The 24,659-nt window shown below is 36.9% G+C and overlaps 2 protein-coding genes across 3 annotated transcripts in view; one reads left to right on the top strand and one right to left on the bottom strand.

Moving 5' to 3' along the window:
- Positions 1-1,120: 1,120 nt before the first annotated feature.
- On the bottom strand, positions 1,121-12,551 carry LOC140159396 (biogenesis of lysosome-related organelles complex 1 subunit 2-like). Of its 2 annotated transcripts, none has more exons than XM_072182856.1 (3): positions 12,300-12,551; positions 10,570-10,709; positions 1,121-4,644 (listed from the first exon to the last, which is right to left on the bottom strand). In XM_072182856.1, the coding sequence occupies exons 2-3, from the start codon at positions 10,679-10,681 to the stop codon at positions 4,298-4,300; spliced, it is 459 nt and encodes a 152-aa protein (XP_072038957.1). In that variant the 5' UTR covers positions 10,682-10,709; positions 12,300-12,551; the 3' UTR covers positions 1,121-4,297. The 2 variants fall into 2 exon arrangements, with proteins under 2 accessions (XP_072038957.1, XP_072038958.1); XM_072182857.1 differs by having other exon boundaries at positions 12,370-12,551.
- Positions 12,552-16,917: 4,366 nt separating this feature from the next.
- LOC140159395 (uncharacterized) overlaps positions 16,918-24,659 on the top strand; it is a 31,412-nt gene continuing 23,670 nt past the window's right edge. Inside the window, exons 1-5 of the mRNA XM_072182855.1 lie at positions 16,918-17,036; positions 18,311-18,362; positions 19,490-19,548; positions 21,005-21,087; positions 23,314-23,387. Coding sequence (XP_072038956.1) covers positions 16,967-17,036; positions 18,311-18,362; positions 19,490-19,548; positions 21,005-21,087; positions 23,314-23,387 — 338 coding nt within the window. The 5' untranslated portion in view covers positions 16,918-16,966. The remainder of the gene's footprint in view (positions 17,037-18,310; positions 18,363-19,489; positions 19,549-21,004; positions 21,088-23,313; positions 23,388-24,659) is intronic.

The following is a 24,659-nucleotide window of genomic DNA, read 5'->3' as shown; positions in this document are numbered from 1 at the left end:
TTGAAGTGATGTCCCCTACTCCCTTGCATTTTCAACTCCCATTTCCAGCAAAATACAGCACAATTTTTTTGGAATTAAACAAATATTATCCTGTTTTGCCAAATTGAACATAGCTAAATTCTAACCTTTTAGTTCTAACTGGCAATAAAGTTTAATATTTGGTCAATTTTTGGAAAAAGACCAAAAACATACTGTAACAATCAAGCCCAAAATTTAATTTAATTTAATTTTGGGTAATGAATTCTATTTTTTTGAAAATGCATGTTCGAATCGCATTAAACCAATTATCAAAATTAACATAAAATACTAAAATTATGCGCAAACTCTTAAGATTTTTAGTGCTTAGACTTAGTCTTTTGAATGTTTTTCCTGCAATTGTAAGAAATGCATGTTTTTGGCCCATTTTTTCCTCAAATTATATTGTATAGATTATTGTAAAAATATTAATGTCTTTCATTGTTAGTTAGAGGTTAATAACTGCAAGATCGGTTATTTGTTATTGTGAAAAATCTAAACATTTTGCCTTTGGAACCGAGGGATATTCCGAGGTCCAAAGCAAAATGTTTAGATTTTTCACGATGCCCAACATATTACTGATGCAAAGTTATTAACCTCATTCATAACCGTCACTTTGATCTTTTAACTTTACAAAATAACACACAAAAATTTTCCTCAACAATTTTTACATCTTCCCTTTCCCAAAATCAATCAGGCTAAAACAAGACGACCAATAACAAAAGTGCGTATCAGAATCTGCGCAAATATGGTAGCGCGCAATTCAAATAAGGCAGCCAGCGAGCGTGCAGTTTGTTGGACGCACAATACGGCGCACGCCCAGGTCAATTGTGTGCGACATTGGAACAATTACGCATTTTGCGGTCAATTGTGAGATATTAATGACCTCGATTTGCGTTCGTGTTTTCACAAATAATAAAATATGATTGGATCGCACGCATCGCGTTTATGAATACTAACTGTTTCATTTGGCAACACAGGATAATATTTTTGTTTAATCAAAAAAATAAGTGCTTTATTTTTTCTGAAATTGGAAGTGTAGTGCGCTGTCACTGAACAGAGGAATACGATATCAACACAATAATTATCCAATTAAGTGGTTTTTTTATTTCATACTGGAATGAAATTAATATGATTACATGTACACAACATATTATAAACTACATTAGTATTGTTTGCTTGAAGAGTATAGTATCATATTGTTTTGATAAAAAACAACAAACAAACATGGTTTTGGTATCGTGCCGATTTGGAAATTCCCAACAGCGCCCAATTTACCAACTCGGATGAGATGCAGGTTATCAGAGGATAAAGTCCACATCCAGAACAGCTGATATAAAAACAAGTGTTTCATGAATTTTCAATATTTTGCTACATGTAAGGGAACAAACCAAAAAAAAAAAGATCAATGAAGCCCTAGTTTCATATCTAAGGGAGTGTGCAATAAATATGAGCCCCTTGGAGGGGCTAAGTTTTCAAATGGCATGCCAAAAATCACTTACCCACAGCCTGCTAAGAAATCTCTGCCCCCTTTGAACATGCCAAGTGTTTGGGTTTGAAAGTGTTTTCGTAAGCCTTTTTAGAGTGTTATTTAAAAGGTGCCCCGTAAATGTGTGCCAAAAATTGCTTGCCCCCAATCTGCTTGCCAAAAAAGCTTTGCCCCCCTAATTTTACCCTCCCACAGGGCTCATAATTATTGCACAGTCCCTAAGCTGATCCCCTACCTCTCATGCAATCCAAAATATGACAAGTGTAATAAACAACTTTTTTGCTTGATATCAAATTGTTAGTAATAAAAACCCCTAATGTCTCCATGCAATTTTTCAATGAAAAAGTGACCGAAATGCCAACATTTTCATGCCACATTGTGTAAGCATCAGTCATGTCAGTGCTGGCCATCACAATCGCTAAATTACATGGATAAAACCAATTCGAACATAAACTTCAATTCAGTTCATTGCTATTTGGTAGAATTTCACTAAACCCACATTCTTGCTTAAAATGCACTTACAGATGTAATTTCCTAGTACTTACCATGAAAATATTGTATTCCATGGGCACCGTCATATTGGATTTGAACCCAGAAACGAAAAGGAAGCGAGTGATACTTCCGATTAAAATTTGCCCCCTTTTGACCCAGGGTGATTATTACAGACAATACGATATATGACAGGTACAGGGATGGAAGTTTTCGGGCATTTTTGTTGTTCAGATTCACACAATTTCTTTTTGTGTTGCAAACACATTAATTTTACAGACATCCTGAGCTGTTTTCAATTATACAAGTAATTTGAAATTCACCATAATTCATCATAAATTGAATTCATATACTATACTTAAAAATCAAATAACATATTTAATTGACATACATTGTATAACTGTCGCATCTTGCTTTGTTTTGCATCACCATATAATTATATTTGTATTAATATATATTTGATGTGCACAGAAGTTACAGGAAGAACAATACGTGTATATGTACAAAATCATGGGAAGGTGTGTCGTAGCATTGTGGTACATAATATTTTTGGTTTAATGGCTCCAATAGTAACTTGTGTTCACCTAAAAGTTAGGCAAGATATGGCATCAAGATGTCATATCAGTCCAAGAATGTCGTAAGTGACATTTTGGCGGAAATTTAGTTAATGAATTAAGATATTTTGCAGTAAACCTTGGACGAGCACATACAACCTTGATGTTGCAAAGTCAAAGCTAACAACGCATACGCCGCTAAGTATATAAATTGATAAATTTCCACTCTGCAACAGCAGATCGCCTCAGGAGCCAATCAAAGACAAGTGTGTTTCAACCACAGAATTAGAGAAGGAGAACCAGGACTCCCTATATACCGCCACGTACAATCGCGCTGTCAGCTTTGGGAAGAAAATTGGGGGTATTCGGGTCCTTGCCGACGGTGCGCGGAGATGAACGAAAACAATTCTGCATCTCATCTGAAGCATCTTGGTACTCGCGTGCAGGTTGCATGAAGTGCGTCTCTCAAATGCGCCCATCATTGATGTCGCGCTTGGATGACAACGAATGCCACAAGCGCATTCCGAGGGAAAACCGAATACCCCCAATTTTTGCTCCATGCCTGTATCAAGATGGTCGATTCCTGGTTCTCTGGTTTTAATTCTGTGGTTTCAACACAGTAAATATGGCGGTATAGGTTCTCCTTCTTTAATTCTGTGGAGCGAACATATCAGGGCTCGGCAGGGATTGAAACCCAGTCACACGATTACCATTCAAGATCTTATACCACAGCGCCACCTGAGTTCACAGCTGGTATTATCCGCATAATCACAACTACACTACCAGATTCCTGTTGGGGTTGCCTGCAGAGGTACACCATGCTGATACTGTGCAGTACCAGGGGAGTAACAGCATTGGTACATTGTAGGTACTCAGTGTGTACCAGTCGGGCGACGGTGTACCTATGCAGGTGGCCGCAATAGGAATCTTGTAGTGTAGTCATTGACTTCTCTCTCACTGTGTCTAAGTGGCCAATTATATTAAATAATGAGGACATGAGGCAGCTTTGCAGGGTGTTTGACAATGCAAGACACAATCATGATCTCAATCATTAAATTACAAGTTAATAAAAAAATTGGGATTGCATAATTTATTTCCGCTCCTTGCCTATATTAATTGTCCTCTTGCATTGTCTTACACCTCGCTAGGGTGACCCATACAAACATGCATACCACCTTATTTCTTCATTATCGATTTATTCGGGTGTTTTGGGTTAATTACACTTTAAACAACACTTAAAGCCATATTGTAACATTTGCTGAGGATGCAACCTCACTATTTTTCAAAATTCTGTTTTAGTACATGATTGTAATGTACTTTAGTAAACTAACATACCCTGCAAAAATCAAGACTTGGGATACGGTAGTTCTGTCAAAATCCGAAATTTTGAATAAACCGTCTGAACAAGACGTTGAATTATTACGATAGAAATATTAGAGAAGGGTATGCAATGTTCATAACACAATACATGTGTACGTATATGGCATGCGGACAGTCATAACATCAAAAGAACCAACTCGACTCATGTTCGGAGGAGTGGCTCGCATTGGTGACATGCGCTGGTATTAAATTTAAATCACAATTTTCTTTGTATTGCCTCATCATCTGTTTGGGCCCAACTTAAAAGAGGACATATCTGACAGTGAAACCTAAAATTTTGCAAAAAAGTATACAATATGGCTAGTACATGGCTAGTATATAAGTACATTGTGGTGTACCAGGGAGGTAAAATAAAATTCATTCATCTTCTTCATTTCTTTTCCAATTGCTTAAATTTGGCTTCTAGTCTCTTTGAGTACGCTTCTAGCCTGAGTGCGGCTTGCTCTAAATTTGCAACACTTTCTTCCACCTGATCAATTTGGTCCAAGTATGGTTGAATGTTACGATATTTGTCATTCAAATCCTTCATAGATTTGCCTATTTCTAGTCCCATCTGTTTCATCTCTCCATATTTGTCTGTTGTGAGTCTATTCATTTGCTCTAAGAGTTTGTAATCTTCAGCGGTGGACGCTAGATCTCCTCTCAGATAGTCGGTCATTTTGGAAAACATGTCCCTGGTCAACTCTGCTACATCGGATTGTCCAGTGGCTTCAATTCCTGAAAAATACCAATTTCAAACGACATGTTACAGAGCTCTTTTAAAACAAACATTTACTATTTTTTTTGCAGAATAAATGATGAATTATTTCAAGTGATACTCTGTTGCTTTGTATGTTATGAATATAGAAACCAGATTGTAGGCTTCAACAATGAAGAAATGAACTAGATTACCCACCAGACAATCGCGGGTCACCTCGCAATCCCAGAGCAAAAGGCCCTGCGTCCGGTCATCAGCAAACAACTTTATTCCACTCACCACCAATAAAAAGACTGTTTTATTCCAAGAACTCTGATTGACTGGAACTCTATACCCAGCAACTTAACCACAATCCTGGACAAAGAAAACTTCAAAGAGGCAGTGAAAGATTACTTCAAATCAACATCAGTAAGAAAGTAACAAGTAAACCACATGCACACAGTATCCTGTCCGGTTGACTCCTTTGAAATAAAAGGGGTGTTGGACAGTATCCACAAAGATGAAGAACATAAGATCCTACATTGTATGATCCTTCCATTGATCTTGCAGTTAAGATGCCATGTCGGACATCAAAGATCATTTGTACCATTTGTGGAATGCTCTCCCTGCTCACATCCCTGCTATCAGAACTTGGGCCAGTTTCAGCAAGGAAGTTATTAAATAGCTACCTGCATGTAGGCACAAACCTGTTGGCAGTCTCTACACTTGAGGTTATAGTTCCATGCCTAGATATGCCTTGCCATAAAAAAAATCAAACAGAGAATCACAGCCTAGATAGATGTGCGTATAACATCAGGAGAAAAAGGCCTGCGGAAATTCTCCCAAGAAGCATTAGAACCAATAAGTACATTGGCCTGCGGAAATCACATGATTTTCCCATAAAGCATAGAACAGATAAGTACACTGACAACTGAGAGTATGTGAGGGGGTGTGCTGAAGTGTGAAGTGTGGGGAAAAGTTCTGTGTATGCAGGCGAGAGTTTGTTTCGGAGTGTTTGCAGGGCTGTGTGGATATAGGTGAGTTTTGTGATTTTGTGAGATATAAAAAATAATGTAGACTCCGACACCGGACGATCTTCCCTTTTCGATGTGGATTAAGATACTTCTTGCATCGATCGTTTCGGGGGTTGGGTTCGCAGTCCCTCACGGGATAGCAACCCATGTGCAGTCAGTGGTAACTACCGAGGCGGGCTACGGCCTGACATCAGTGGTATACACTATGCACACGCCCATAGCTGCCGTGAGTGGTCCGCCACACACAGCGACCTTGGGCAAGGCTTTCGAGGTTAGGGACGGTAGTGTGAACAGCCAGTTTGGTCAACAACCTCCTTTCGATCTCGAGAGCCAGCGGGGCGTGAATGGTCCATTGTCATCAATAGACCGATTATCCTATTACATGTATGGTCAATCACCATCGACTCAATGGGGCATGGCTCCATTGATCGATGCTATGTTTTCAGGTGGCGAGGTGTTTGACCGGGGATATACACAACCAGCTGCCCGTGGTACACAGCGAGTTTCCTCTAGCCAAGGAACAGCCGGTACAACGGGGTACCCGAGCACACAGCTTGATCCCCTTGCGGGGAACGCAGTGAGGCATAGGTACAGTGGATATAGGTGAGTTTTGTGATTTTGTGAGATATAAAAAAATAATGTAACTTTAATCGTTTGTATGGTGTATTCTGCTTCAGAAAGTGCAATTAATTTCTTTAAGTACTAGTAATCTGATTGTAATTTTCCATGTAAATTTATATGTTTATTTTAATGTAATTTATTGTAAATGTAATATTTCATGTAATTAGGCCTTCGGTCCATGAATTGAAATAAATTAATTCTGAATCTGATTTCAACAGACATCAGCATAATGCATTTACATATCTGAAAATTGAAATGTATAAATTTCTGACACACATACATAAACTCCAATTGTGGAGTTTTCAAACATGGAGTTTCACACACCTGCATTCTAATAGCGGAGTTCAACCGTGGGCTTTTACCCTGGGGAAGAAAGCAGGCAGTCCTTCTAGTAAAACAATGATGTTATACGGATCAAAGAAGTAATACTATTTTTGTTTGTCCTTTTATAGGCAGCCATTCTTTGCATGCTTAGGATGACAAGGGAAACAGCTAAAGAATCGGTTAGACAAACTGTTCAGAGATCACACCACTAAATCGGGTACGGGTCTAACTTTAAAAATAATGAGTGTTCCATTTGACGACTACAACTAGTTGATCTAACTGGATTACAAAAGTTTGGAATGAAGGCTGATGTGCCCATTTTGTTTGTGTTTCTTGTGCTTTGTGGATGTTTTACTCACTATCTAAGCATAAAAAGATTTAAAATATAACAATTCAACAAATTTGGCAAATTTTTTGGTTCAATTCACAAAATGATGTCATAACATGGAGTCACTGTGCTTTAAGATTTGTATGATTTACATTGTTTTCAAATACTACCCCTCTACAGGCTGATGTTCATCTGGAGAGATGTTGGTTCAAAGTTTAACACTCTGAGGAAGAATATGTCGACCATGACATTCAAAACTGTCAGGTTTATCATATTATCATTAATGTTCTTGTTTTTTGTTGTTAAATTCTGTTAGATAGTAGGGGATGGTCAATGCTGGCCTTACTGGACTGACAAGCATCTCCTCAATAATTGTCTTTGTATTATTTTATATTTTGATGTGTAATTTCATTGTATTTTACTTGTTTTAATTAATTAAGATTAATTGATGACTAACAAGAGTTAGGACCCAAGACCTGACATGTCACAACCACCAGACCTTCATTTTCTGTTCCTGGATGTGCTACACCTGCCACAACAACCAGCCTTTCATTTTCTTTTCCTCAGCACACACCGACACCGCCTGGCTAATAATTATTTGGTGCAGAAGGGACACTAAAATGAATACACGGGATCGATACACGTGAATTGCTATGCACGATTTTGATATCAGACGAAAATCTTCTGATACCGGTTAGAAAATGATGAATATCTCCCGTCATGATTTTTTTCTCAAGAAACCAGATTTGGTCTCATAAACTTGGAAATACGTGTTGAACAGATATGATAGTCGCTAGAATGCGCTTTGAAAATTGGCCGTGCGCTTTGAACTCAAAATTTGACCATTTTACATTGCGTTGGTCCTGTTATGGACTACAGCGTGCAGCGCGGTAGTACAGCTGCACTCACTGTAGGCAGTATAAAAGTCGATGACCATTGACCTCAATGGGGTATACAAGCTTAATCACGCACAACCAAGATCGATTACCCGCTATTGTGAGTAGCCTTAGTTATGTCCCTCGACTAATTATTAGTTTAAAAGAGCTTTAAAGGTTTGAACCAAATGGCTAATCGTGGCTGTGGATTCAACCTACCATGGCGATTCCTGCCATGAAGATATAGGGTCGATGACACTGTGCAGCATACATGTACTAAACCTGCCACTGCCACTGTTGCTGTGTGATTCCAATCTTGTTACTTCCTGCATTATTAATTTTGGTGTAATATGTTTATTATTATGGATTGCAATTTTGTACTACTTTAACTGGTCTGTTTTTATGTAATAAGTTTCTAACTTTTCTTTTTAATGTCTTTAAATAATAATTGGTTTATTGATTTTTTTTTGTTTAAGCTCAATGTTAAGGCTACATGTAACTATAGCTTTTTAGATTTTATGTGTTCTAGTATAATTTGTTGTGTAAAGCGACAGAGTCTGTTTGTGTTGGGCATAATATTATATATCTTTATTATTATTATTATTATTACCGTAACCACCCGGGTATAAGCCCACCTTCGGCTATAAGCCCACCCCCTATTTTTCAAAACATTCTGGGAACAAGGGTGCACTCAGGTATAAGCCCAGCACTAAATTTTGGACAAGTTCTTAAGTCAAATCAATGCTTTGCTCTCATATTTAAGTACAAATATAAAAAAATATCAGTTGATAATTAACATTCCACACTTATAATTTTAAGAAATTGACATAGATGATAGAAATTACTGGTACATTGGGCATATACAATAGGGGATGATTGTTCTTATTTTTAAATTCAAGCACTAGCCCTTCCCCGGTTATAAGCCCACCCCCATTTTTGAAGTGAAATCTACCATCTAGGGGGTGGGCTTATACCCGAGTGGTTACGGTATTATTATTTTGTGGTGTGAGCCCTTCAAGGCCTATTGAAGGGCAGTGGCGCCCTCCTACAGTGGGGACTGGGATCCAAACAAAGGGGATAATGACAAGCTGACATTAGAGGGGAGTGAGGACTTGTATCATGCGGTGGAATATATAATACTTCTCTATTATCCACATGGCAGTCACCTACGACCAGAGTTTATCGACAAGTACTACAACTACAGCCGAAGCTCGTCAGGAAAGATGTTGGGTCAAAGTTCAACACTCTATGGAAGAATGTCGACCATGACATTTGAAACTGTTAGGTTAGTTAAATTTTTATTTTGGTTTTGAAAAGTGAACATTGTAAATGGTTTATCATATTCTTGTTTATGTTCTTATGTGATAGTCTTAATATTTGTTCTGTTAAGGGATGGTCAATGTTGGTCTTATTGGATTGTCAATCATCTCCTCAATAATTGTCTTTGTATTATTTTATATTTTGATGTGTAATTTCATTGTATTTTACTTGTTTTAATTAATTAAGATTAATTGATGACTAACAAGAGTTAGGACCCAACATGCTACATCCACCAGACCTTCATTTTCAGTTTCTCGACCTGCTACAGCCACCAGGCCTTCATTTTCAGTTTCTCGACCTGCTACAGCCACCAGACCTTCATTTTCAGTTTCTCGACCTGCTACAGCCACCAGACCTTCATTTTCAGTTTCTCGACCTGCTACAGCCACCAGACCTTCATTTTCAGTTTCTCGACCTGCTACAGCCACCAGACCTTCATTTTCTGTTCCTGCATCAATACTACACCGGACTACAGCTGCATACTTGCCCTTCATTTTACTGGGCATTCTGAAGAAGCCGTCTGAAATATTTAAAGATTCATTGATGACTGACAAGGAGTTAGGACCAAACTTGCCACAACCACCAGACCTTCAGTTTCAGTTTCTCGACCTGCTACAGCCACCAGACCTTCATTTTCTGTTCCTGCATCAATACTACACCAGACTACAGCTGCATACTTGCCCTTCATTTTACTGGGCATTCTGAAGAAGCCGTCTGAAATATTTAAAGATTCATTGATGACTGACAAGGAGTTAGGACCAAACTTGCCACAACCACCAGACCTTCAGTTTCAGTTTCTCGACCTGCTACAGCCACCGGACCTTCGTTTTCTGTTCCTGCAGCCGCTTGCCCTTCACTTTCTGTTCCTGAATGTACTACACCTGCAAGAGCAACCGCACCTTCTTTTTCTGTTCCTGGGTGTACTACACATGCCACAACCACCAGCCGTTCTTTTTTTTTTCCCTCGGCGTACTACACAGGCTGCAAGAGCAACCGCAACTGAAGATACCAACCAATAAGAGTCATCAAATTGTGGACTAGTATGACCTTAGAATGATGATTAGCATTTCTGCATTTCTTATGTATTCTCATGTTGTCAGCTTCTCCCAAATTCACAAACACTTTCAATCTTTCATTGTTTCGAACATCACAATGCAGAAGGTCATAGGGTAACATTTCAAAGAGTTGTTTTAATTTCCCTTATGCATTTATCGAAGCCCTGCCCTTCTTCCGATACATGACTTCAATGTGTTTGGCAAGTTTATGGCAACTGATAAACCTTGAGGCAAATTAAATCTTGATGCAATGAATTTTTAGTCCCAATAGCATACTGTTATAGGGCCGAATTGTACATACCCACAAAACGGGCAACGGGGGTGGTCTAAAGGAAAAAGAACACCATATTATTGTGACAGTGAAATTGTGTAGTTAAGTTACCGTACTTAATATTTTTACATGTAATACCTGTTTCTACTGCAGCTTCTGTGCTTTCACTGTGTGGTCTCTCTTCTGGTTCTTTTGATTTCTCTGCACTAGCATTTGAAGCAGAAGCTTTGGCAATGGCAACGTCTGCCATGGTGATAGTCTGCCTGGTAAAAGTTGATCTGTTAAACAGTATACAAAAAAAATTGTCAGTTTGATATAGTGGGGATTATGCACTTTCAGTTTCCCACGGGTTTGAACGGGAATTGGATTGCGTACTTTTTCGATGTCTAGTGAGCAAATTTCTTCAATATTTTGAGAAAATGATGTCAAATTTTCTATTCTATATTGTTTGGTAATAAGGCCAAATAAAAAAATAAACATGTTTCACGTCCCCTCCCGCTTCCTTTTTTGAGGTTTCCTCAATGTATTTTTATTTTTGAAATTCAGTTATAACTTTTCAAAAAATATGTCTAGGAAGTTGGGATGCATTCTATAGCCTTGTTAAGATACAAGAAACACTTTAGGAAGGTTTTGTGATCATTAGAGGTGTAACTCTCAGAACAACAAATAAAAAAGGGCCTCCTCCTTTTTTCAGGCATTATTGTATACGCTAAAACAGCTCTAAGTATGGGTATTTACACCAATTTTGCGATAAAAAATAAAATAAAAAGTCACCTCTTCCTACTTTTTTTCGAAAACCCGGACGTGAAACATGTTTTATTTTTTACTTGGCCTAATGTCTTTTGCCAATAGTATGTTTAAAGTTGTAATTTTGTGTTTTTGATCATAAAGATCGGATATTTTCGTTCGATTCAATTCTGAACCCTTTGCAAGGGTGCCGATTTCGGCAGAACTTTCGGCAGATAATTTTGCCTTTTTGGACACTAAAATACATTCGATCCTTAATTTTGTTTCAACCGAGTCTTAAATTAGCAAGCACAATAAGGTTGGTACCACTTATATAGGTATCCTAGGTGAATTCAAATTTGCCATCAAATTGCATCGTTTTATATATCAAATTAAAGCCCTTGAGTAAACTAAGCCAAAACTGAAAACCTTTTTTTCATAGCACTTTCCGTAGCAAAGTTACATCTTGTCAAAGATTGACTTTCATCAAAAAGATTCAGCTAGCAAAATTCCCCAAAAGCGGCATTTCGGGGTGTTTCTAGATCTTAGTCTCATGGCGATGGCAGCTTTTTTTAATGGAACTGCTATCAAAATCCTCTAAAATTCCATGTGCGACTTGATTATCACCATAAAAATCATATATTTGGGTCAAGTGAAGTATAGAAAACATATTTATGTAGGTTTCCTTCACCCACCTATTCTCGAAAAAATTCAAATTTCTATGTAAATATGCATTGTGTTGGGGCCCGGTCTCAAGCGAATTTGCTGACTAGTAAATGTGTTAACTAAGGTTTGCCTAGGTTACCTAACTTATATACAATTGATGAAATTGTTAAGATTTTTTTTCAAGTTTCTAACCGGCGCAAATCTTTAAGTGTGTATTTCCCATTGACATCCAAAATGGCGTAAGCCAGTCCTTAATATATACATAGGTACGGCGTATATAGGACTGGCAAGCGAGTCTAGTTTGATATGGAGGGAGCCGGAGCTGGAGTTCACTAACCTCACTCATCAAAAACAAGTAATGATCTGCTGACGTTATTGTTAGGTGCATACATACATATTATAATAAAGTACATAAATTGATATGTCTATGGTGTATAAGCCAGAAAGGTTTCAATAATATTTTAAATTAAGCTTACTGATTTTGATGTGACCAGGCTGCCAAATTCGGAAGGTTTGATGAATATATTGTTTTTGTCGATCACATACGGTGTTGAAAACTGCTCTTTCCTCAGCTTCTACTGGTTATATAATTATGGTGATGCTAGCTGAAGGGAAAAGGTACACACATTTGAGTTCAAATTGACAACCACATTGTTATATCGAGCATAAAATCGTCTTTTTTCCGTCGGCAAATTACTCCATTCGCTAAAATCTCTCCTGCCCATAGGTCAAAGGTCACTTCTGTTTTGACTTATGCTGGTTTCATACTACCCTGCCGCTTGCCGCTGAGCGGCGTGGCGCACGCGTATTGCAGACAAACGGGCTGAATCAAGGCTTGTCATTGGTTGAAACGCCCTGCCGCTTGCCGCAGCGGCAAGTGGCAGGAAAGTATGCTGTAATCCTTAGACTTTATCAAAACTCATCTACCAAGTTTTGCAAAGGTGTGAAAATAGGTCAAAATTCAATCAAAAGAGAGGAAAAAAGCAATATAAAACAACAAAACAGTCTTATCGTAAAAAGAGAATTGAAATTTACTGAAATACAAAAAGTTTGGTTTGTAGATAGTGATGACAATGACAATGAAAATATAAAAAGTTTAGTTTGTCATACAATAATGTTCAAGTCTTAGGTCAAGGCTAACCCAAACCAGGAAGCGTTTGCATGCATGCAATCAACCTGATCAAGCTGCAAACTTCACACAGCTGAATCTGCTTGTTGCTGGTATTAAAGTTTCCCTGTGAAATTATATCTCTGGCATTGTCTGAGTTGTGCAAGATTCAAGAAGGTATGTTGTAGGTATCACCATCACAATTTATAGGCAAAGTTTTTGAGTTGTGTTAAAAAAATTATGTTCAAATGAGAAAGCTTAAAATTATTTCATTCAATTCAAGTTCAGGTATTTTGATCCGGGATTTTGATCCCTGATTTGCAGGGTCAGGAAATTACATGTTACAAAATGCTGCACGGCCCCTCCTGGGGCATGTCCATCAGTTGATCCCTGCTTAAGCTGAATTTATACTCGATCGCTGAGTGAGATGAGAGCTATATTGCGATGCACCGCTTTGGAAAGCGATCTTGGCAATTGCCAAATTTTGCGATTCACCTCTCGTCGCTTTTGCATTTATACTTATCACACATTCAGAGCGATAGAGCTATTGTAGACGACAATTAATATATTCTAAATGCCTCAAAATACATTTTTAAAACATCCATTGCTGTCAATAATTAAATTGCAAATCACCGATAATCGAGAAAGGTAAATCAATTACGGTAGCAAAATAATAGATCCAGTTGGTTGGAAATGATTGGTTGATGCATTCATGTGTCAAGCGACATCGCTCGGAAGTTGAGTTTTCTTCAACTAACAAAAGCGACATCGTTTTTGCCTCAACGATTTGTATCAATTGATCAACTTAACACTCTAAACAGAAGTTAACATTCACTGAGCATGTGTGAGAATTGATTTTCTACAAAAGTAATAGAGTATAAATTCAGCTCTATAATCCCTAGCTACCAGTTAGACTGCTGCCCTCAGTCGTCAACCGTCTGGATTGACGACTGAGAAAACTACGTGGAAAAAAAAAGTGACAGATTTTGCAACAGGATTCCTGTGGCATAGAGCGTGCGCAGTTGTGTCCAAATTGACCTTTTGACCGAGTTTGTTGTTTTTAGAAGCTCGGAGCGCGATCTTATCACAGCGGCGCGGTACACGGGCGCCGCTAGTCAGTCGCGCTACCGCGCACAACCAAAGTCGCATTGAATATTTTTCAGAAGTCCGTCATGATATGGACTGGAAGATTATCAGTCGTCACTACGAAGCATAACAAAGTACATGCGAAGTGTAGACGGCTGATTGGAATTAGTCTAGCTACCAGTGCCACATTTTCGGATTGATCGAGCCATGAGGGCAAGTTCATTTACATTTATGGTCAACAGATGACTAGCAAAATGTCATAAGTCAAGATTGATCACAACCCAATATAAAAGGTCATTATTAAAATAATTGTACCAGTTTATAATTTGTACACTACACTAAATTTTGTAACACCCATCAAATGTGTGAGTATTTATATGTATTTTTTCTTGATTTTCTGATAGTGTACCAGTATTTGAAGAAAGATATTGATATCCCTTTTTGATCTTAATTTTGAGGTCAAACTACAATGCCATATTCCCCTAAATGCATTCTGGGGACAGCCTTTCCTTGAGGAAGCTCAAACATATTTTTATCATATGTAGGCAAAATATTAAGTATTTATAATTTTTACAGTACCGTACATGTTCTGGCTGAATTATTATCCACTCCCCAAATTAATTATTATTATGAAGCAAGAAGTAATAAAAAAATGTCTCGGATGGCAGTATTAAAATTGGCCACCTGGATATGTGCTATTCCACTTCAAAATCATACACCCCCATATGGAAGACATGACCTTAATTTCTCACAGATTTCATATGGAGTCACCCATTCAGGTAACACCATTTAAAATTCACATGAAAGATTCAGGTCACATCTTTCATAGAGGTATGTATTACAACTAGAATAGCCCTATGATTGAACACATTGAATTGGTATTGCAGACTATATGTTGGAACAAGAATATGACAATATTCATATACTTACTTTCAAAGTTAGTATTGGCATTTGTCCCATTTTGTGGTCAGTGCTGGGTACTCCCACTTTGGAGGTGACGTTAAGACCCCCTTTTTCTGCAACACCGCTGTCACCCAAAGACCCCATTTTTTTTAATGTGAGTTAAATGTGTGTCCAGTTGACATGTTTTATGATTCCAATTTAATATCAATCATAATGTTGTCTTTGTTTGTATAACTGGTCATATTAATTTAAATGTTTAATTAACTTTTTTCTTTGATATTTAATTATCTTCTTTCTTGTTTAATATGTGGTGTAATAAACTTATACAATTATTTTTAGTAGGTGCTTTACACAATTTTGAAGAAAAAGAAATGTTTTGGATGCAGCTTTAATTAGTCATGGTTATAGCTGAGGTGGGCAGTGGAGCCCACCATTCGCTTCTAGAGCCCACCAATAAAGGTTCATTTTGATGAGGGGCTAGAGCCCACCACTCAAACTAGAAAAAAAAAAAAGAGTCTACTTTTGTTGCAATAAAATCAAAAGCTATTTAAGGGTAGATGCGGTATTGTTGGTCGAAGCAGCCTAAAAATCGATTTTTATTGTCTAAATCAATTATATTATTAAAAATAACACTTTGATGTTTTGCAAAAGTTCATTCTACAAATCATATACTTTGAAAACTTGCTTAATTTATTGTTGTTTATGAGCTATGTACATTTTACAAAAGTGTTGTTGTTTCAGCCCTCTTTACAACATAACTCAAGAACCACAGGACCTACAAAAGTATGTGATATTTGAAATCTTCTATACACTCGTAAGGAAATAAGCAATGCAATTTTTGCCAAAGCTCACTACCATTCGCAAGATGTTGTGAACTACCAAATCGCAACACTTTAAAATAGTGTATTACCTTAAGGGATCTAAAATGAGCGTTTATTGCGTTTCGACAGTATTTTTTGTGGGACATGAGAGCTCCTCAGACCTATCGAATTGCATTCTGAATACGAAGCATGTCTTTCTGATATCAAATAATTTTCATTTTTTGAAAATCACAATATAATACAAATTTTATGAAAAATTATAAAAATTTGATATTTTTCAAATTTTGATATATAACAGTCCTCGAAGTAAATTATATAAATCTAATGATATATTCTTAAAGTGTATGTAGCAGGAGGAAAAGCCGACGGTCAATTGAAAATTTTGACCTTTCATATTGAAGATATGGATTTTTTCCCAAAAGACCTAATTTTTTTTTGTGTTTTGGGAAAAAAATCCATATCTTCAATACGAAAGGTCAAAATTTTCAATTGATCGTCGGCTTTTCTTCCCACCTACATACACTTTAAGTATGAATCATCAGATTTATAAATTTTACTTCAAGTACTGTTAAATATCAAAAATATCAATTTTAATGATTTGCCATAAAATGTGTATTAAATTGCGAATTTCAAAAATCAAAATTATTTGATATCAGAATGACATTCTTCGTATTCAGAATGCAATTCGATATGTCTGATGTGCTCTAATGTCCCAAAATAAATACTGTCCAAACGCTCATACCCCAGCCCTTAACAAATTCTGTAAATTCCCCCCTGGCACTCTTTGACATTCTGCTAACTACAACCCTGATTGTTATTATCAATTTTATCATGCAGCCTCAATGGCAGTTGAGATTGGATTGAACATTTCCTTGACTTGTTGAGACTTCTTGACTCAAATGCTGACAGTCAAATTGTTTACTTGATTGTTGGGAGTGGCCTTCTTTTTCTTGTTCTCTATCTTCAAATCTATTTCTCACTTCTTTTCCATATAGGCCAACATGCTAGTGTTTTAGCTTGATCATTTTGTTTGAGCATGGTCCCATCAGGACCCAAGTGTATCTCTGCACAGAGTGACCATTTTAAACAAATTAGGTTCTTTATAAAAACCCATATTTTATATCCTCAATTTTATTTTTTATTCTTTATACCTTGTAGTAATTAACCCTGTAGACCTCTGCGTGGAAGTGCAGCACAGGGCTGTTAAGAGTACACCAAATCAGGAATGGCATCATCAGCTGATGAAGTAGTACTATCTCTTAGTGAGAGTAACAGTGTTACAGTACATTTACATGGTAAGTCAATCATGTAACAAAGATCCTCACTAAAAAGTGTATGTAAGTTTATTGTGAATTGAGATACCGGGAGGGGTACTCGCATAATATTGGCATGCGTCATGTGCTTTTTTTTCTGCAAATCTACCACCCAATATCCCCTTTTTTCAACAGCTTACACCCAATGACCCTCTTTTTTTTAATAGAAATTCACACCAAATTTTGAACAAAATAAATATTTTTGTATCCATTTTAGCTTCAAAATTGCACATTTTTGCCCAGAAAGTTACTTTTTCACAGTCAATAACTCGCACACTGAATGACACCCATTTTCCTGGAGCCCCCACCGATAGACCTCTAGTGTCATACTCCGCAAGGTGCAGGTACGTCACTCTCATATTTAAGTGCCCCCCTCGCTCCGGGATACCTCACAGTAAATTATTGCACATTTACAAATGAAGAGCTTTGTTGCAAAACCCCTTATATCCACTTGAGCAATTTTGAGAACACATAAAAAAATCACTGATATAAGGGGGTTTGCAACAAAAGCAGTTTTTGTTGGGATGCTCATCCTACCAAAGCATCCCGCCAAAACTGCTTTTATTACAAACCCCCATATATCAGTGATTTTTTGATGATTTTTTGATGTTTTCTTAAAATTGCTCAAGTGGATGTAAAGGGTTTTGCAACAAAGCTCTTCAAAATTAATACAAATTTCAAAATATCTGAGGAAATTCTTCTCCAGAAATGTATTTTGTACAAAAAACCTTTTTTTCATAAATTTTGGTAGGTCAGATGAAGACAAGCAAGCCTCTCTTTTGGTAGCTTAATGTTTTAAAATGTGATCGAGTGGTGGTGCATGCAGGGTACATGTGTATGAAGGGGTGAGTTATGTGTGCATTTTTCAAAAGCCACATCATCAACCTGCTACGCTTTTTGCCCACGTCATTTTTTTGTAATTTTGAGAACAAAGTACAAAACATGGTTCAAGCATGCATTTAAACATATTATTTATTCACCAATCTTTGCACAAGAACAAATGATAATGATACAAATGAAAGGGAATAATCCAAAATAATTAGGGTGATTATGTAACTGATGCATGCTTGAACCACATTTTGTTCTTTGTTCTCAAAATTACAAAAAATGACTTAAGCAATTAGCATAGCAGGCTGACGATATACAACTCTTATTCCACTAGCATGAATATAGAGCAATATATTCCAAACCCACCCTGTCTTATAAGCCAAATTGTACTCAAGTACATGTTATCCTATACTTTTAACTTTAATCAGGTGCTACAGTAACATCATGGAGACATAAAGGAACGGAAAGGCTTTTTGTAAGGTAATGTTAAATTTCCTAGAGATTTGTGTATAGGGCACCTGTATCATGGAATTGGTTTAGAAACTGATGATTAACTGTAACTGCCCCCAGTGAGGTTTGATTGTAGTTGCCATAGCTGTGTGTTGCCTAGCCCTGCCCCACTGAAGGGGAGTCACCCAGCACCTGGGCTGTTGGGTTTGTACAAAATGGATGAGGCACATTTTTATTTGGGGGGACTCAAAGCCCATACACCACATGACAGGGTTGGTTGTCAATTATGCCATTCATGCAATCTAAACCAGTGGTGCCATCCTGGCCACTCCCTTTGTATATACATCCAGGATCAATAAACTAGGCTATAAATAGTCCAAAAATCTTGTAAATACTAGTCTTTTTTGCCAAACTAGTGGTCACTTTTTGGCCATATAGGTCATTTCAATTACAGTGGTGGCACAAGGAATTTTAATTGCAGGGGGCAAAGTGAATTTCAGGTGGCCCAAAATCTAATCAATTTTGTGCAAAATTGACGCAAAAAGTGGAAATATTTTTGGTTTTTATTGGGGGGCTCAACTGGGATGGGGCTTTGCTGCCACTGTTTAAATAAAAATCTTTATAGTACCTTGAATTGCAACATTGGATTGTCTAGAAAATAGTTTGACATAAGACAGGAAATAATATTCTCCTTGAAAAGGATCCTGTTGAGAGGGGACTTCTGGAGCACTAATAATGCCTATAAGGGGCTGCACAATAATGATGTGCACTCCAGGGTGGTGAATTCTCAAAATTATCTGCCAATAATCACCCCCCCCCCCTCCCAACAGTTTGGTTGGCCATGCCAAAAATCTTTGCCCCACCCTTTTGACATGCCAAAATATCTTTGCCATTCTCCCTGTCATATGCAAGATTTTGGAAAACCCAAATTTAAAACTTCAAATTTCTATGATGCAAACACAGCAAGTAGGATATTTGAACATAACCATTTCCCCACCCCTAAACTATTGTTATATTGGAACGTGCCAGTTGAAATCCTTACACCCCAAATGGAAAACATGACAATAATCTTTCACACAGGGAATGTGAATTCCAAATAGTATTTACCTGAATATGTGATTCAATTTGAATAATTTGTCATAATTTTGCCTTTTCAGCAAGCAAGCAGTGTTTAACAACAAGAAAGCAATCAGGGGAGGAATACCAGTTGTGTTTCGTAAGTCATCATAATAAACATCTCAAAAAAGTAACTAACCCCCCTTAAATAATGACCATTATTCAAAAAAGGTTGATTGTATTACAAATCTGTAAAATGCGTTGCAAGCAGAATTTATTTCTTCACATTTTGACACCTCATTTGTAGCAATTGACTAAATATTGATGTCACAGCGTACATTTAAATCAATGTAACCCAAGATTTGAAAGTTGCAGTAAATTGTATTGATTTTGTATTCAGTATAATGGAAGGAAATCTGTGTAATGATGTCTGAGTGTTTTTGTATTGTATGTAAGTGCAACTTTCAAATCTGGACCTCACTACATTAAATTGACCGGTGTTTTATTGTTTTCTGGGCTATCGTATCAAATGAAGTGTCAAAATGCGCAGAAATAAATTCTGCTTCCAACACATTTTACAGATTTGTAATACAATAGCCCCTTTTGAATAATGGCCATTATTTAAGGGGGGTAGTAACTTTTTTTGAGATGTTTATTTAGAGTACCCTTTCTTATAATACTGCACATGTTCATATACAGGATAAATTACCAAAAAATTTATTAAAATTTCATAAAATAAGAAAATTTTGACAATCTGGTCACACAGTATTGTGAGTATTAGAGATAAGTAAAGCCTACAGTGTATGTGGTCAAATATTTTGAGGGTATGTATTGTTTTACTTTAAAGGCTTAATGTACGATCTTATAATATGAAATTGGTTAATTTTTTTCAAACCTGATTTTTTTGCATATTTGTAATGTTTACACATGTCCCAACTTGCACCTAAATAGAATCAGCCAAATTTGTTGTCTCTGTAGGTCAACAGAGCAAAGTTCGACATATTATCATAATTTAAAAAATTATGATAATATGTCCTCCCATAGAACTGCATGTTAAATGGCCAAAATAACTAGTGGGGTTTCTTTCACTCTACTTTGTTTTTTCAACTTAAAATGGACAGCAACCCTTTCCAGCAGTTATTACTAATATTATTACAACATTTTGAATAAAGAATAAGAAAATTAAAATTTTGACGGAAATCGTACATTAAGGCTTTAACAGGCAGGTCAGAGGGGAGCAAGACCTAGCATTGTCTACAATGAGATATTTTGACAAATCAAGCTGGCACACAAGAGAAATATGGTATGGGAGTATGAAGGAGATCTCAAGGGTCGATATAAGCTTTGTCATTTCCACCCCATTTACATGATTTTTCTCGGGGTGAAATGTCCAAAATTTACGATATATTTTTGGCATAAAAATAAAGAACTGCTAGACATGTGGAAATATAAATGCAATTATTGGCTTCCTTTACTCATTTCCTATAAATGTATTAGTATTAAGAAGTAAATCAAAATATTTATTTAAATGGCTATAAACTGGTAAAATATGGCCCCTAGTTGCCATCCCACTCGCCTAAAAGAAATTGTAATGAAATTATTTGTTTTTATTGCAGCTAACTTTGGCCCCTGGGATTTGGGCCCTCAACATGGTTTTGCCAGAACATCAAGATGGACAGTAGAATCCAAAGATGACAAGGTGAGACATGCATGATCTAATAGTATTGGTTTGTTCAGATGGAAGCATGTTAGCGTAACACAGAGGTAGTGCAAGGTCATAACTTAACACGGATACTTGTCCACACAGTCCCTCCAGGTTGTTAACTCTAAGCACTCTGTGTTAGCTGCAGCGATCACTGTGTGATAGTGTGCTACTACAGAGGTTTTATGGTGGTATATCTTACTTGATAAGCTTCATGTTTGTTAACATGATACTTGTTCAGACGGGTGCTAAGCTACCTCAGAGGTAGCTTAGTGTTAACCTAACACAAACTTAAATCTAATCCCGAGGGTGGTTTGGTCAGAGGTGCCCTCACACTGCTGAAGAGGAGACAGATTCCCAGCAGTAGCATTTTGTAGTACTTGGAGGGTGGTTGCTGTGCACTCATCATGTGTGTGTGGGAAGGGGTAAAAAAGAGAGTTTGTGTGCACGGCTAGGTATGTTGAGAGGGACTGGGAGGTGTTGAAGGCCAGGGCAGGTTTTTTGTTGTCAATTAGGGCATGGGGGCAGTCCAGCGGGCCCATGTTGCCTCTCCCTGTTACTATACCTCGATTTTAATGTTCAAGCGCTATATAAATTGCCCAAAAACCTTGTACATATTCAATGGTGTTTTGGGCCAGATATCTGGTGATCACTTTTAGATCACATAATAATATTTATTCAAATTACTTGCAAAACAGTACAAAATTTATACATAAAAGAGTTCAAGAAATAATATACAAATATCAAGCAAAATTACAATATAAATCAAGCTACAATTACATTCGTCAAGTAACTCTGGATGAATGAATGGGCTATGGAAGCCTACATACATCGAATGTATGGAGCCGGTATATAAACCATCTCCATACAAACAAGGTAATATAAAAGTTCTTCAGAGAGTCAGTACAAAATGTGTAAACGTAAATACAGTCAGAGTGTCATCACTTTTTTCTACATCTTACCGCATTCCTTCCCACACAAATGTTGATTTAAGAGGGTCACACGAGTGTTGGAAAGCCACCTGCACTATGGATGTAAAATTTTACGGAGTCTAAATGAGTTAAAAAACGATGAAAATCTCACCATCTCTCAACAAACACCTTCGTAAATTGTTTATTTATGTCAGCATGTTGACTTCCCATCATGCATCATATTGACCTTGGGCTATTCATAACTTCGTGGCGCTTCGTGGCTATTTGTCACGAACTACAATATCATTACACGCAGTAGCGCTATGTCTCATTTATATTCAGTCGCAATATTTTAAACACGACAGGTTGTTTCTATATGAAATAATATAATTTTGTCTACAATACATGTTTATTTTTATTCCTTTTAGTGACTGCACTTATATGATAATGTAGATCTAGTTCTCTTAGTCGTATTGATATTATGGGTTCTTACGCTCATTTGTGGGTTAGCCTCTTTCGCGTCGTTTAATTAGTTTATATTGGCTACCCGGACTTGGCTAGCGGGATTTATGAACTGTTAATAACGACTGCGACTCAGGAATAAAAGTTCACAGGTCATTGTAGTTCCGGCGTAAAAATCATGTGCGAATAATGTAAACATGGCTTCTTGAGCTAGTTAATCTGTGTTTGTCGGGAATTCTTTTCATTTTTTCTCCCGTTTACTTAACGCATACTTACTACCAAATGATTAAAGACTGCTCCCTAATATGTTGTGACAACATTAAAGCAAAACGAATGAGTGTAAGTATTGTCTGAGGTTAGATATTAGTGAGGTAAGCATATCAAAACAACCAATTCAAAACTCGTATTCATGTATTTTTAATGTACATGCGTGTGTGAGTAAGGATTGTGAAAAGCCGTAACTCACACATACGATGGGTGTAATGGAAGCCCAAACACTAAATAAGTGTACATTCATCCACACATATTTATATGTACATAAAATAATAATTAAAAAAGACACATTAAAGACCCATTCAGTGATCCCAGCTTAAGTTTGCACCAGGGAGGTACCAGTAGTACCAGTGCAGCACCGCTGCTGATGGGTCCTGTGCAGTAGCAGCATTGGTACTGTGTATGTATTCTGTGTGTACCAGTCAGGTACTTGTGAAGATGTACCTGTGGGGGTGTATCTGTGAAGGTGTACCTGTGCAGGCGACTGAAATAGGAATCTTGTAGTTCCAGAATGTATTCAATGTAACACTAATCATGGAATTTGATGATTCATGTTTTTCTTGTCTGCACATTTCAGCCTTCTAACGGTGCTATCAAAGCTGTGTTAATTTTAGAGGATAATGAAGCTACTAGAAAGATGTGGAATCACAAGTAAGTCATTGGGGAGCCAACCCAACCATAACCTAACCCTAATCTAGTCTTGTCTCAAGTTGAGAGTAACGCCATGTTGGATTTTGCAGTGGCAGATTTGAATAGCGCCCGCTAACCTAATTCCGCGGGGCAAATACAAATGCATAGAAGAGCAATTTATCTGTACCCTGGTGATGCAACTGCGTAAACACACTGATTTGATTCCGCCTCTGTTAAATCCAACATGGCGTTACTCTCTACTTGGGACAAGACAGAGTAGACTATCTTAAGAGGGTTCGAAACAATGTTTCTGGAAAACAGAAACTGAATTTAGAACCATTTGAATAGATTGAATAAGTTAAGCTAAATACACTGAGCAAAATAGTTTTTGTTTGAAGGAAATCGGACATACGGTTGTCAAGATATACATGTTTTTAGTTTCTTTGTATTCTATTGTTTTTGCCAATATATTGATGAAGTTAATGAGGAAAATTGGCATAATGTGCTCATGAATATTCATGTTTGCCAATATTATACCAATATCTTATGAATAAACCTTCATACTACTTTTATTACTACTTTGCCAATGTGTTTCTATGGCCTAAAACATTAACATGTGATTTTCCCGCCCATCTAATTTGCATATTTGCATAATTAATTAGCATTATACTTAAAGCTAATTAATTATGCAAATATGCAAATTAGATGGGCGGAAAATCACATGTTAAAGGTTTAGGTCATAGAGACACATTGGCAAAGTTTCAGGTCAAAATTCTTAAAGGTAAAAGTAGTATGAAGGTTTATTCATAAAATATTGGGAAAATATTGGCAAAAATTAATATTAATGAGCACATTTTGCCAATTTTCCTCATTAACTTCATCAATATATTGGCAAAAAACAATAGAATACAAAGAATCTTTCAACAGCAATATCTCAAAACCGTTTTTCCGATTGGCTCAAATTTTGGAATTAAGATTATTTTGCATATCTCTCTGCAACAAGTCTATTTTAATCTCAATCAGAGCAACTTGATTTTGCCTTTCGTACCACCCTTATTTCCGATTTCAGAAAAATACAGCACTAATTTTTTGGAATGAAATAAATATGATCATGTTTTGACAAGTGAAACATAGCTAAATCCAAATCCTTTAGTTAGTTTTAACTGACAATAACAGTCAAATTTTAATATTTTTGCAATTTGAGAGAAAATGGACCAAAAACTACAATTGTAGTCACAAAATTTTAAGACTTGGTACAAGTCTAAGCATTCAAAATGTTGATTAAGTTAGCCC

Source organism: Amphiura filiformis, chromosome 8, assembly GCF_039555335.1.
Source record: "Amphiura filiformis chromosome 8, Afil_fr2py, whole genome shotgun sequence".
Taxonomy (NCBI): domain Eukaryota; kingdom Metazoa; phylum Echinodermata; class Ophiuroidea; order Amphilepidida; family Amphiuridae; genus Amphiura; species Amphiura filiformis.
This window is presented reverse-complemented; position numbering and strand designations above follow the sequence as displayed.